At 40.9% G+C, this 15,643-nt stretch overlaps 1 protein-coding gene across 1 annotated transcript in view; it reads left to right on the top strand.

The window, feature by feature from the left end:
- The window catches only part of GLDC (glycine decarboxylase), an 82,801-nt gene that overhangs the window by 23,982 nt on the left and 43,176 nt on the right, over positions 1 to 15,643 (top strand). Inside the window, exons 4-11 of the mRNA XM_068973880.1 lie at positions 799 to 963; positions 3,792 to 3,869; positions 5,075 to 5,222; positions 5,556 to 5,752; positions 7,455 to 7,551; positions 10,528 to 10,633; positions 11,697 to 11,836; positions 12,926 to 13,006. Of these exons, the coding sequence (XP_068829981.1) occupies positions 799 to 963; positions 3,792 to 3,869; positions 5,075 to 5,222; positions 5,556 to 5,752; positions 7,455 to 7,551; positions 10,528 to 10,633; positions 11,697 to 11,836; positions 12,926 to 13,006 (1,012 nt within the window). The remainder of the gene's footprint in view (positions 1 to 798; positions 964 to 3,791; positions 3,870 to 5,074; positions 5,223 to 5,555; positions 5,753 to 7,454; positions 7,552 to 10,527; positions 10,634 to 11,696; positions 11,837 to 12,925; positions 13,007 to 15,643) is intronic.

Here is a 15,643-nt window from a genome sequence, read left to right on the forward strand (position 1 = left end):
ATTTTATCTCTCCCCGCTGTAATATTTTCCTTGAGATCAGAGACTGTTACCCATCTTACTTTTGATGTGTCACCTGAACTTATCATAGTTTTTGGCACTTCGTGGGGATGTAGCAAATATTTGTGGGATGAGTCAATAAATGAAGGAATGATAAAAATGGATGAAGGGATGAAGACATATTTTTGGCTAATAGCTGGAGGATATAAGATTAAAATTCATGTCTATACAGCCTTCTAACTATTTGCATTCTTGAATTTTGATAGCTATGGACTTAACTCCCATAGACTGCTAATAACTGGAGAGTGACAATTCTTAAATTGACCTCTATTAATTTTTTAGGTGCACATAGGACTTCTGGTTAGTATGAACAAAACTGCTCCCCCCAAAAGCCAAAAGTCTTGAGTATTAGATATTAGATTCTTGAACTATGATTGAGGTGAGCTTTTTTCTAAAATTCTGTTTCTAATACCACAGATAGGCTCAAGTGGATTTTAAGAGCCAGTTTACAATAAAACACATACTTATGATAAGGTCCTTGAAATGTAAATGTAAGATGATGCAACTTAGAGGGATAGAAAAGTATGTACTGATTATCCCTAACCAAAGGATAAGTATTATCGCCATGATTTAATTCCAAGCTTCCTTACAGAAGACAGGTAAGCTTATCTATGTATTATATCATTCTCAAGAGGGGAAAACTTAGTCTTCAGATACCTAATTCTAAAATGAATGCATTTTGTGAGCTTTTTCTGAATAGTGGATTCACAGTTTGGACATAGCCTTTTGTGTCCCTTACAGGATCACCCAGTATACTCCGTACCAGCCAGAGGTGTCTCAGGGGAGACTGGAGAGTTTACTCAACTACCAGACCATGGTGTGTGACATCACAGGCTTGGACATGGCTAATGCATCCCTGCTGGATGAGGCCACCGCAGCTGCAGAGGCAATGCAGCTCTGCCACAGGTGAGAGGCCCAGAGCAAGGGACATCGGCCAGTCTCACCACCGCTGTGTGGGTGGGGCTTCCCCTGCCCCTATCTCTCTCTCTCTCTCTCTCTCACATACACACACACACACATGTGTATGAGATATACTACATCAGTGTCACCTTTAAAAAGCCACTGCTGTTCATTGTTTAACATTATGTTCTTAAGAAAGACATTTTGCTCATCACATACATAGTGTTGTTCAGGGATGTTACAGCAGCTCTGAGGTAGCATCACGGACTGATACCCGCCTCTCTCTGCCTCATCCTCAGTGTGAGGCTTTCATCCTGTAGGTGCAAGAAAAGGATACAACCTGAAAGTTGCAAGTTAAGTTTTATCCAGGAGTCTTACCGAGGACAATAGTCCCAGAGACAGTCTTTCATACAGCTCTAAGGAACTGCTGCCAAGAGGTCAGGGAGGAACCAGAATATGTAGGAACTTTTTGCTGGGGGAAGAAAATCCCATGTAGTTGAACATCAAAGGATTACTGCAAATCACAAAGAACAGACATCTCAGGTTAATGATGTAAATACTTTTCAGTGTATGGGAAGATGCAAGAATCTGGGCTCATTAAAATTATTCCTTAGGAGTGCTTCTTAACTATCTTAGGTGTCTCCAAAGCGTATAATACTTCCTGTTTTTCTCCATCCTGAACTATCAGGGTGCACCATCAGTGGGCAGCTACAGTGCCGAGTGGCTTTATCCTTGCAGAACTGGAATGGCAGGCAACATTCTTTGTTTACTGCAATGGTAGGCAATGGCCCCTGTCTACAGTCCTCCTGATCACAAGATGACTTGCTGGAGCTCTAGCCATCATGTCTGCATTCAGGAAGAAGTAAAGGGCACTTCTAGCAAAATAAGCCAGTAGTATTTTGGAAGCCCCTACTTTGCAACTTACTTAGGTTTCATTGACCACCCCTACCTAAAGTCACCTGGGGAAATGCAGTTTTTTCAGATGGGCACATTGTTGCCCTCTACATGCTATTTCTGTTATTATGGTTAACAGGAAGAATGCCTAGCAATCTGTAATGTAACATGTAAATAAGTATCACTCTCTTTTATGATGAATTTTCTTCTCAGGTTGTATTTAATGTTTTATAGCTTGTTTTCTTTTTCTACTTCACAATATTTGGGGGAACATTTCCCGTTTCTTCAGTGAGTTTTCTAAACTATGGCTTTTATTGTGGGAGTTTTATGTAACCTCACCTCTGTTGTTACACACTCTTTGTTCCCATTTTTTACTGTTATTAGATTATTTTTATGCATCTTTAGAATAAATTTTTGTCAGAAATTCTGATTATTTTCTGAGGACACATTTCCAGAAGTACAGTTGCTAGGTCATGGTTAACTTTGGTTAACACTTAGTTAACAGCTATTCTCCAGCTCCTTGCCTTCTTTCATTCTTTGTCTTGTGAATACATTTAACTTCCTTCTGGGTAGATTCTCATGGGGATTGTCATCTAGTAGGGAAATGTGCCCACATTGATGGTGTGTCTATCTATCTGAGATTTTAGGGTGCTGGCCCTAGTCCACTGGGTGACTGCAGTGGCTGATAGCTTGATCCTAGTAGAACTGGGGGGCAACATTCTTTGTTTACACTCTGAATGCCCATGTAAGTTTCCTTCTTCGCTTCCAGAGGCTTGAGGAGTGGTTAAATTGGTTCTGGTACCAATTCCAGTCAGGGAGGGTGTTTCTTCTCACACCAGCAAACAAATACCCACTGGTGTCTGAGAATTCAATTCTCACACCACCTACCTGGAGATAGCATCAGATTCCACAGGTTCATGGATCAGATTTATAAGACTGCACCCCACCCCTCTGCCCCTGCCCAAATTCAGATGCAAGTCACAAGCCCAGGTTGTTCTTTGTGCTCTGACCAGCTGGCTATAGAAGAAGGTTCCAACAGCCCCTTCTGACTCAGGATGCCAATCTCAAGTCCAGGTTGTATTCAACCCATGGGGTTTTCATGATCCCCTCCTGAGGTTCCATTAAATTTACTAGAGTGGCTCACTGAACTCAGAGAAACATTTTATTTACTAGAAGCAGTGTATTAGCAAATGATATAACTCAGGAACAGCCAGATAGGAGGTCTGCATAGGCCTGGGTATGTTGAAAGGGCTCAGAGCTTCCATGCTGCCTCAGAGTCACCCATTCTTCCCAGATCTCCACATGTTCACTGATTCAGAAGTTTCCTGAATCCCACCCTTTTCTTTTGAATGAGGACACTTGGTTTAGATAATCTGTAAGTACTCCTTTGGGACTTCCCTGGTGTCTCAGTGGTAAAGAATCTGCCTGCCAATGTAGGAGATGTGGTTTTGACTCCTGGGTTGGGAAGATCCCCTGGAGAAGGAAATTACAACCCACTCCAGATTCTTGCCTGGGAAATTCCATGGACAGAGGAGCCTGTCAGGCTATAGGCCATGTGGTCACAAAATATCCGACACAACAGAGCAACTAAACAGCAACAAATGCTCCTTTGGCAATAAAGTTCACAAGTGTTTTTATTTAGAAGACTTAGTTTCTTGTTTCTACTTGTACCTAATTACTACCCTTTTGTTTCTTTTTCCTCATAGTGTATTTTTAAAAATTTAAACCAGTTCAAGATTGATTTTGCTAAATAGGGTTGGAATTTGAATTGGATTTCAGTGCAATTCTGATCAGGAAACATCACTGTTAGTTATTAGTGACTGATTATTTTTTATTCTATGCTCAGACTTTCATTTAGTGCCATCTCTTTTTTTGCATTCTTAGAAGATACTCTGATCTCTTTAATGTTCATGTTTGAATGCAGTTTTTCTTTTCAACAGGCAGAACAAGAGAAGGAAGTTTTTTGTTGACCCCCGTTGCCACCCACAAACGATTGCTGTCGTCCAAACTCGAGCCAAGTAATTAATTTTATTTGTATTTTGAACTCAGGGATACTATTATGCTCATCTCTGTTGTTTCTTCCTCTTATTTCCCAAGTGATTGGAGGTGAAACTGGTTTAAATTGGGGTTGTTGAGTTTTATTTTCCCTCCCACTTTCTTCCCATGATCTTACTGGTACGTTAACTGTGTCAGAATTCAGGGGAAAATACACAGTGGATTTGATTGCCTTCGTCTTTTATTAAGTTACCACATTGTTTTGTCTTCTTTTTGTAAAAAGAAGATTAAGAATATCAAAATAATTTCGACAGTGTTTTGAAAAGTTTGAAAAGCACAGACTAAAAGTGGAACTCTCACACACTGTCCTAATTTTGTATATACTCCTACGAACATGGCTCCTGTCTGAAATTCCTACAAACGTGGCTCCTAGGAATCTGCATAATACCTAGCTTAGTACAATGTAGATGAAAGCACATTTTTTTAAATTGCTGTAATCAAATAAAACAAACACAGCACAGCTGCCACGTGTGGGTGTGTTTATTTGCTTTTTCCTTGTGAAAGCTTTTCCCCTGAACCCATACCACCATTCCTTCAGAAGTGGTTCTCTAACATGATAGAAATTAGATAGTTACAAGAACTAAGGAAGATTTTCTTCCTTATCTTACTGAGATTTCCATTCACCTAAGGCCCATTTGGCTCAGCTGGTAAATAATCTATCTGCAATGCGGGAGACCTGGGTTCGATCTCTGGGTTGGGAAGATCCCCTGGAGAAGGGAAAGGCTACCCACTCCAGTATTCTGGCCTGGAGAATTCCATGGACTTTACAGTCCATGTGGTCGTGAAGAGTCGGACACGACTGAGAGATGTTCAGTTTCACTAAGACCCATCTAAAGTCAAGGTAGCAACGGTTCTTCCATTACTGGTATTGGTTCTATAGCCATAAGAAGACATGTTCCTGCTCTTGTCCCAGGAGCATGTTCTGATAGGAAAGGGGGAGAGGAGCAGAAGGATAGAAGAGAGAAACAAGCTGAGCTGTTAGATGAGAAGCACCGTTAGTACTGAAGAGCTAGGTGTGAAATGGGGGTATATGTGATCATGTTGGGATGGGGTAGGCAGTGGGGCACTGAGGAAGACACCGAATAGGAATCTCTGTCACGGAGAAGAAACTGTAGGTAATTGGATTTTCCCTGTAAACCAAAAACATGGTTGTTCTTTGTCTTTCCAGGTATTCTGGAGTCCTCATTGAGCTGAAGTTACCCCATGAAATGGACTTCAGCGGTAAAGATGTCAGTGGAGTGCTGTTCCAGTACCCAGACACTGAGGGGAAGGTGGAGGATTTCACAGAGCTTGTGGAGAGAGCCCACGAGGCCGGGGTAGGAGAACCTTTCCTTGTGGGGGTCCATGGAGGAATGTCTCAACTTTGAATGATTATTGTTATTCTTTTTGGTGTGTTTTAATTTCCACACCTTTATCACCTAGTATGGTAAAGCTGCCTCCTTCCTACCTCCTTTCTTCAAGTTTGTTTTCTTCACTGGCTCTTGGCACATAGTAGACAGTAAATATTTTAAATGAATGAATGAGTAAACACATTTCACAGGGTACAAACCAACTCTGCCAGTTTGCCTGTAATGGAGATAATTTGATACCCTCCCACTATTCTCAGGGAAGGCCACAACCTTTTCCATTTTCTCTTATTTCCTTTCTAGAGCTTGGCCTGCTGTGCTACTGACCTTTTAGCTCTGTGCATCCTGAGGCCTCCTGGAGAATTTGGAGTAGACATCGCCCTGGGCAGCTCACAGAGATTTGGGGTGCCACTGGGCTATGGCGGACCACATGCAGCCTTTTTTGCTGTCAGAGAAAACTTGGTGAGGATGATGCCTGGAAGAATGGTGGGGGTAACAAGGTAAAGCAGCTCATGCTTCTTCCCTTTTACTGTGGTTGTGGTTTTCCCTGCTCCTTCTCTTGCTCACAAAGGTTGTTGATATCTCTTGGAATTTAACAGGGTCGTTTTGGGTCAATTAAGGAAATATAGAACATAGAGTCAGAAGAAAGAGTATATTTAGGATACTAATGTTTGGGGTATCAATGCCCTATCTACCCCTTAACCTGTCCCAACACACACACACACACACCATTCTCCTATATTTAGCCCTCAAATGCCATGTACCTTTTCTCAAATGCTATGAATTTGTGCATATTTGGAAAAGCATGCATGCAATGTATAACACATTTGTACTGAACTTATAGAAATGAATTTATTTAGGTTGATGAAAGACTGAATATTTTAGGTGTGTTCTATATCTAACTAGTCTCTTTCTTGAAAGGATTAGCTTGCCATGTGGCTGTGTAAAGACAAGTGCAGTAAGAGACTGTTATGCACACACTGAGTGTGACCCACATTGTTTCCTAGAGGCTTGCCCCTTGGCTATTTGAGTAATTTCCAAATGTACTTCCTTCTAAAGTGTTTCAACTCTATCTATTTGTGTATTTGGTTGCATCGAGTCTTAGTTGCGACACTGGGTCTTCAGTTGTGTCACGTGGGATCTTGTTGCAGCGCGTGGGGTCAGTAGTTGTGGTGCATGGGTTTAGTTGCTCCATGGCACGTGGGATCTTAGTTCCCCAACCAGGGATTGAGCCCAAGTCCTCTGCATTGCAAGGCAAATTCTTAACCACTGGACCACCAGGGAAGTCCCTCCAAATATACTTTATTGGGTGCTTCTCACAGCTAAAGATCATCAGGTTAAGAACTTAGCTGAGTACCATGATTATTACTGTGGAGATTTAGCATATTATTTTTGACCTTTCATAAAAATTGGACTATTAATGTAAGTAAGTGAATAGTCTCGATTAGTGCTGATGTGATGGTGATGAAAAGTTCTGAAATACTTTCATTTTGTCACATGATAGCAAAAGGCACTTTGCTTTTTAATGTAAAAATGATATTTTCTTTAGGTATTTTTACATTAGCTTCTTTCAGTGATCTCTCTTCACCAGATGAGATGAGGCAGAGGTTTTTCTGATTTTAAAAGAATTTCATGTATCAATTACTATCTTCTGATTTTTGTGTTGAAATTCCGACCTTTTTGGAAAGTGGACCAAAGAGTTGATGAAATAGAAGATAAGACTACTGAATCTCTGTGTTTATCTAGATTTTTAATTGCATTAAGAAAGAAGGGATTTTATTAGAGACAAGTGGTAAGGTTACTAACTTTATTTATAACCACATAGTTGCTCAGATTTCTGGTATAAAATTCTGTTTCCCTTGTCCAGTATTTCCCTGTTCTCTGAGTCTCCTAAAGAAGCTCAGAGTGGAGTTTAACCCTCAATTATTATCATTATTTTAGGCTGGGCGATTACTGGGAAATTTTCTTTTAAGGTTTCCAACTTATTGTATATATCTCAGTGCCTCAATTCCTCAGGGTGCAAACTGAAAATTAGTAGTCCCATTTGGAAGAAGATAGTTTGGAAATTGCTCCTTATGGACTAGCACCTAAGTAACATTGCTGAATTCACTTCAAGGTGGGAAGGAAAGAAGCAGTTCTGTTTATGGCAACTCTCAGTACTGTGATGATCTGTGCTGACTGAACGTTTTATTCTTGGTCCAGAGATGTCAGTGGAAAAGAAGTGTATCGTCTGGCTCTTCAAACCAGGGAGCAACACATCCGGAGAGACAAGGCTACCAGCAACATCTGTACAGCTCAGGTGGATCACAAACCTGACCTGCTCACTGAATGCCTTGCAATCTACAGAAATGACCTACTTATTCATTTTACTGAGTTGTTATTTCATTTATTCATCATCTGCCGAGCAGCTGGCACACCAGAAATGACAAGATCTTGTTGGTAGAGAAGCCTTGTGGTCTTGTCAGAATGCCAGTCTTGCATTTTACTGGGGTTCCATGTATGTACATGCTTCACTCATTAGGGTCTCTGGAATTCTTGGCTGCAGGGCAGATCTATTATGTGTGGTAATTCTCTTAAGGCTGAGATGGAGGCACTCCAGATTAGTGTGAAGAAGGCGAGTAAAGATACTTGAGGTGACTGTATTGAGGGGATGGTTTAGATTGGCCAGTCAGTGGTGGTCATGGGGTATTCTTACTGAGAACTCATGAGAGGTATTCCTGAAACAGATGGGATGAAAGAGGAAGAATTACTTGAACATTGCCGAAGAGCTCAGGTTAGAGGGCGCAGTATTCATTGACACTCAGCCAATTCCTAGGATCAGGCAGAGGACCACACCTGAGCATATGATCCATTTTAGGTTCATCTCTTCTATTCAGGGCCAGAGAAAAAGATCTTGTAGATAACTCAGCAGGCAGGACAGTGTTCTTCTTCCTCGGGGCATTGGCTCACATACCACCACCAGACTTTAGAAAGCCTCTCCAGGGATGCAGTCGACAATAAGGTCTTCTTATAGCTTGTTCTGCGTCTTCCCTGGTGGCTCAGCAGTAAAGAATCTGCATTCCAATTCAGGAAATGCGGATTCAATCCCTGGGTCAGGAAGATTTCCTGGAGAAGGAAATGGCTACCCATTCCAGTATTCTTGCCTAAGGAATCCCATGGACAGAGGATCCTGGCGGGCTACAGTCCATTGGGTTTCAAAGAGTCGGACACAACTTAATGACTAAACAACACCAACAGTAATAGCTTGTTCTATAGTCATTGGTCATTGAAACAGTATCCTCTGTTGGTTTTCTTGCATTATATTTTTTGTCTCAGGGAAATGGCTGCTTTTCAGGAAAGAGCTCCTTTATTATCACAGGTAGGAGCCAGTTGTCACAAGCTTGTCCTCTGTTGACAGCAAATTGATCTTTATATGATGCCTTTACTTTCTATAGTTTACCCTTCATTTTTTGCTGAATTCTCTGCTAACGTATCTTCTCTTCCTCTGCTGCTTTCTGCTCATATTCTTCCAGAAGGTGTCTCTCTGGTCACTAAGTACACTAAGGGTTTTTGCTTCAAGGCTTGAATTAATTTTCCAGGTTAACTTGAGCTGTCTACAGTGAACAGAAGTTATGCTCCTACTTCTTTTTTTTCTTCTGGTTCATGATCTCTAGTTTAAAAAGGAACATGAATCAACCTCCACAAGACTTCTGTGATGAGAGATTTCCAGAGTATTCTGTGAACTCTAGCCTGAGTTTTTATTTCCAGGCAGCATAGCCACAAGCCATGATACTCTATTCTATGGATGTTTTACTTCAGAAATGCACTCTCCATAGCTGTAAGGTGTTGTGGTTCCTCTGTATTTATTTCTAATTGTTACATGGAGTCCACAAGAGTGTCTGTACTCTCTCTGGGATTTGGTCCAAGAAAGACTACTGCTGTGTTCTCTGATGTCTTCTTTTCCTCATTCTCTTTACTGATTCTGATTTCACTTTCTGGCATTTTTCAAGAACTCTTTCTTGTTCAGCAGTTGCCACAGAGATATTACTTCTAGCAGCCTCACAGAGGAAAAGTGTACCTAACACAACAGATCTGATACTGAACATCATCCAACTTCAAATCGCTGTGTTTCTCAGCTGAGTAGTGTTTCTACTTTGTGAAGGGCCCCTTCCCACCTTGGGGTGATTGGCCATAAAGGTGAATCTTGAACTGCTGACCTAGTATGTTAGCACAAAGGTCACATTAGTGGGACTGGAAACTTCAGAAGGACTGTGATGCTGGACCGATGAGACATTAGGAGATGTGGGAGAATCGAATGGACTAAAGCAGGTGAGGAATCTCTGACCTCACCTGTTTGAACCAGATACCATGGATAATATTGCATGGTTAGAAGGTAAGCAGGGAGAGATAGAGCCAGAAGGAGGAGAAACAGGAGGTGGGCCTCCATTATTTTCCCCCAAGTTGGCACTCATTTTGGTATCCCTCGATTTATCCTTCTCCATGATCCAAGGTGCCACCACAGTGGTCCCTTCCTTGCTCCCTATGCTGGACTCCTTCCCTGAATCTCTGAGAGATTCAATGGTGTTCTTTCCCATTTTGTATCACACTAGGATATGTCCCTGTAAGTACTTCTGTGAAACCTCAATCAACAGTCAAAAGAGAGAACTTACCTGAGAAGGTGACCTTACTGTCAGCAGGAAATAAGCCATAGGTTCTGGTTTTCCCTTTCTAATGTATCTCCTGCCTTCTTATTTTGGTTTTATCCTCTGTGGCCTGCATTTTTATCTTTGGTGGTCCTTTGCTGTTAATTTACCATTCACCTCTTGGTTGGCTGCAATTCAGTTTTTAGTACTTTATTTGAGACTTCAAGAGAATTATTCTCCCTGAGTTCTTGCGTGTTTGAAAATTTTTGTTGCTTTTATCTTTGAAGAACCATTTTATTGAGCCTGAAATTCTTAGATCTCACTTTTTTTCCCCTGAGGTCTTTGTTCCACTGTTTTCCAATGTTAAATATCGCATGTCTGATGACAGTGATTGCCCCTTTACGAGTGACAAAATTATGTTGCATGAATGGAACCTCTTATTAATGGTCACATTCAAAGGTTTAGTGTAGTGACTCTAAGGTGCCTTAGGTGCTGTTTTTTTTTCCCTCAGATGGCCAGGCAGGTTATAAATGGTCCCCAACTGCATAGAGAAGGCAGGAAGTCTGGTCATGTTGCTTACTCCCTGTTTTCAGTTTCAGTATCTGTCTTCTATCACATTGCTGAACATCATTCTTTAAATGCTCTTTGTTTAGGCTCTCTTGGCGAATATGGCTGTGATGTTTGCAATCTACCATGGGTCCCATGGGCTGGAACATATTGCTAGGAGAGTACATAATGCCACTTTGATTTTGTCTGAAGGTGAGTCAGTTGTCTATTTTAAAAATTTTGGTTGTAACAAGACTGATAATTGTGAATAAGTAAAATTTAAAATTCACTGCATGTCCAATGTCACATGCAAAATTAAAAGTCAGATAAAAAGCAGGGAAGATTATTTTCAGCATCTATGATTGACTGAGCGTTAATATATTTAGTATACTGAGCTTTTGCTCAGTCCCCTCGACCCTATATAAAGGAAGGATGAACACCCTGAGAAAAAACTGAGCAAAGGACATTAAATGTAATTTTAAAAGAAAGCATACAAATGAACATACATAATTTCAACCTCACTATTAACCAAATAAATGTAAATTGAAAGAATAAAATAGTGTTTCTCCCATCACATTGGCAAAGATTAAAAAAGAATACTGATATTGGTATCATTTTTATGAGGGCACTTAAACACTTTGTATCAAAAAGTGCCTACAATTTGATCCAGAAATTCTAGGAATGTTTCTAAAGGAAATAATCAGATAAGGTTGTAATGGGTGTCCACAGAAACATTGTTTGCAATATTACATCTTGGAAGTAGCCTAAATGTCCAGTACTAAGTAATTAGTTAAAATTATGGTACATAATTTAAGTTTGAATATTATATAGCCATTAAAAATAATGATGGAGGTTTTGATCTGTTGAAAAGCCAAGTGTTCATGATATGTTAAAGATTTTTTTCAGGATAAAGAAGTATATATATATGTGATATATTACAAATAGACACACATACATAATCACCCTTCTGGGAGGAATCTGTGCAGAGGAATCTGGGAGGAATCTGGTACAGAGGAATCTGTACCAAAAAGTAACCATTAGTTATTAGTAGAGGGTAATTATGGTGATTTTCCCTCCATTTTAAAATGTATTTCACAACTCTCCATAGCATAATAATAAATATTTAATTTTTTAAAATTTGAAAGCAGCAACCAAAACTCTGGGTAGGACCAGGAACAGACTGTAGTAGGACTTACCTCTTCACTCCTCTGTGAGGTGTACGGGGCAGAGGGTCGGGTTTCTCTGTAGAGACTGGTGGCTCTCCTGTTTTGTCTAGGTCTCAAGCGAGCAGGGCACCAACTCCAGCATGACTTGTTCTTTGACACTTTGAAGATTCAGTGTGGCTGCTCAGCGAAGGAGGTCTTGGGCAGGGCTGCTCAGCGACAAATAAATATTCGGCTCTTTGAGGATGGCACAGTAAGTCAGACTTTCAGTTTCAGTTTACAAATTCTAGAAATTTTCATGACTTTTCTCATTAAAATATCTTTTTATTTAAAAAAGATCTCAGTATTGGACCTTTGGGTGCAGTCTGTCTCTTTGTAAACAGTTTTCATTTCCAGTTTGGAATGCTGTGACTTTTTAAATGGTGATTCATTGTCAACTTTCCTTAAGGTGTTGTGTTTTCATACATGGAACTTTTAGGCACATATTTTGCTCATACTACTCCTTTATTCACAATATGATAAGCAATAAGATGAGACAAGTTAAGGGAAGAAAATGGTGAGCTTATCTAGTACCAAAAGGGGTGCCCTGCAGCCCTCAGACTGTCAGAGTTCAGATGTGGCTGTAAAACTCTGAATCTTGTGGAGTTTGGGACTGGACTAGCCTGCTTTGCCCAAGAGTCCACCTGGACATAATGATGTTCTGTTTTTTTAGAACAACGGAGAGTTTTGTCCAGCACCTTCTCCCCTTGGACTTCTCTTATTAGAGTTTCAGCCCTGATTTGTGTGTGTGTGTTCAGTTCTGTTTTTAAAGCTTATTTTTAACTGGAGGATAATTGATTTACCATGTTGTGTTGGCTTCTGCTGTATAGCAACATGAATCAGCCATAAGTATATATATATCCCCTCCCTCGTGAGCCTCCCTCCCACCTCACCCCGCCATCCCTCCCCTCTAGACCATCACAGAGCACTGAGCTGAGTTCCCTGTGCTATACAGCATCTTCCCACTAGTTACCTATTTTAGATGCTGTAGTGTATACATGTCAGAGCTCCTCTCAACTCATCCCGCCCTCTCCTTCCCGCTCTGTGTCCACAAGCCCATTCTCTAGTCTGCATCTGTATTCCTACCCTGAAAAGAGGTTTGTCACAACCATTTTTCTAAATTCCATGTATATGCGTTAATATAAGATACTTATTTTTCTCTTTCTGACTTACTTCATTCTGTAAGACAGTCTCCTAAAGTTCACCCACCTCACTACAACTTCCTCAGATGTATTCCTTTTTATGCCAGCCCTGATCCTGGCATTTAGAGCTGATATTTTCCCTTTCATTTTCATTTCTACAGCTTGGTATTTCTCTTGATGAAACAGTCGGTGAAAAAGATCTGGATGACTTGTTGTGGATCTTCGGCTGTGAGTCGTCTGCAGTAAGTAAATTAAAATACACAGTCCTCATAAGGACTGTTTGGGGAAGTGTCAGAGATGGCCTTGCCTCTTGTGGGCCTGAGTTGTGAGGGAGAAGGGGCCCAGGAGTGACCTTGGTGGCCTGCTGTTAAAATTAAACTACTGATTTTCTCTTGTTCCTGTGACTGCTGGTAGTTAGAGGTCACTGCTCTGGGCCCCAGCCAGGACTAATTAGCCAGGTTAGCTGGAAGGACTGTTAATTGTACTTAATTGAAGCTATTCCTAATACAACATTTCATAACACTTACATCTTGGTTATGTTGATTCTGGGAAAACTGACCTAATATGTGCCAGGTCGTTAATATGTGTTACATCCCCAAAGTGAAAGTGAAAGTGAAGTCGTGTCTGACTCTTTGCGGCCCCATGGACTGTAGCCTACAGGCTCCTCTGTCCATGGGATTTTCCAGGCAAGAGTACTGGAGTGGGTTACCATTTCCTTCTCCAGGGGATCTTCCCAACCCAGGGATTGAACCCAGGTGTCCCGCATTGTAGGCAGACGCTTTACTGTCTGAGCCACTGGGAAGTCGTTATGTCCCCAGGATAGTACTAATCAGACATATTTCCTGCCTTTATGGAGCTTCTAGTCTAGTGAGGATCTGAACAAGCGCAAGAATGCAGTCTAGGTGAGGTATTATGATGGGCACTGTCTGTGATGAGCACAGAGGAGGGGCTTCTCACTAAGACTCGGAAGAAATTCTCTCAAGTGGAGACCTGAAAGATGAGGAGCTATCCAGACACAATTGCAGAGGAGGAGGATGGAGCTACAGGTGTTCCAGATGCTGGGAAAAGCAGCCGCAGAGGCTAGGAGGAGAGAGATTACATGAGAACTAGAAGCAGTGTGGTGTGACTGAGTTGGTTTCTAAAATGATGAAATATTTCACACCAGTCAGAACGGCTGTGATCCAAAAGTCCACAAGCACTAAATGCTGGAGAGGGTGTGGAGAAAAGGGAACCCTCCTACACTGTTGGTGAGAATGCAAACTAGTATAGCCACTATGGAGAACAGTGTGGAGATTCCTTAAAAAACTACAAATAGGACTGCCTTATGACCCAGCAATCCCACTGCTGGGCATACACACCGAGGAAACCAGAATTGAAAGAGACACGTGTACCCCAGTGTTCATTGCAGCACTGTTTATAATGGCCAGGACATGGAGACGGCCTGGATGTCCATCAGCAGATGAGTGGATAAGAAAGCTGTGGTACATATACACAATGGAGTATTACTCAGCCATTAAAAAGAATACATTTGAATCAGTTCTAATGAGGTGGATGAAATTGGAGCCGATTATACAGAGTGAAGTAAGCCAGAAAGAAAAACACCAATACAGTATACTAACACATATATATGGAATTTAGAATGATGGTAATGATAACCCTGTATGCGAGACAGCAAAAGAGACGAAGATGTACAGAACAGATTTTTGGACTCTGTGGGAGAGGGAGAGGGTGGGATGATTTGGGAGAATGGCACTGAAACATGTATACTATCATGTAAGAAACGAATCACTAGTCTAGGTTCAATACAGGATACAGGATGCTTGGGGCTGGTGCCCTGGGATGACCCAGAGAGATGATATGGGGAGGGTGGTGGGAGGGGGGTTCAGGGTTGGGAACTCATGTACACCTGTGGTGGATTCATGTCAATGTATGGCAAAACCAATACAGTATTGTAAAGTAAAAAAGTAAAATTTAAATTAAAAAAATCAATAAAAATAAAAATAAAATGATGAAATAGCAGGACATGTGAGGATGAGATTCTGTGAGATGGAAGAGAGGCATCAGTAGCTACCTACACCTGTAGCAAGGTGTTAATCACAACACTCTGCAAGGCTTATAGCATAAGAGCCACTCAATAAATATTTGCTAAATGAACCAATGAAAGGAAGCAGAAATAGGTTCCAGAGTGTTTATCAGTGCTGTCCTGGTTGTCTAAGTTTTCTGTGAGACCTGACTTTAAATCAGAAAACAAATGTAAATTATCAAAGAAGTATTACACTGTTCTCTTTTAAACTAATTAATAAACAAAACTGAATAAGTATCCTCCCTCTAGAATTCTGCACTTAATTTAAATTTAATCAAATTTAAATCAGTATTTGTTCCATGCATTTGAGGAATTTAGGGAACACCCACTGAGGGCTCCAGAGAGCCATTCTATCAGCCTGGAGAAGAATGAGGAGCAAGCCATGTATTTAATTATATGTTTTAGATATTTTATCAGACATATGGTTTGCAGATATTTCCCCTGTTCTGTTTGTTGTCTGTTAATTCTCTTGATAGTGTCATTTAATGCACAAAAGTTCACTTTTATCTGTTTTTTCTGTGTTGCCCATGCTTTTGGTGTCATAAAGACATCATTGCCAAATCCAAGGTCATGCAGAGTTGCCTGTATACTTTCTTCTAAGAGTTTTATAATTTTATTTTCTTTATTTATTGCTTAATATTTAATTTATTTATTTTGGCACCCTGGTTCTTAGTTGTGGCATGTGGAATCTTTAGCTTCAGTATGTGGGATTCAGTTCCCAGACCAGAAATCAAACCTGGGCCCCCTACATTGGGAACGTGGAGTCTTAGCCACTGGGCCACCAGGGAAGTCCCAG

The sequence above is a fragment of the Capricornis sumatraensis genome, chromosome 6 (genome assembly GCF_032405125.1).
Source record: "Capricornis sumatraensis isolate serow.1 chromosome 6, serow.2, whole genome shotgun sequence".
Taxonomy (NCBI): domain Eukaryota; kingdom Metazoa; phylum Chordata; class Mammalia; order Artiodactyla; family Bovidae; genus Capricornis; species Capricornis sumatraensis.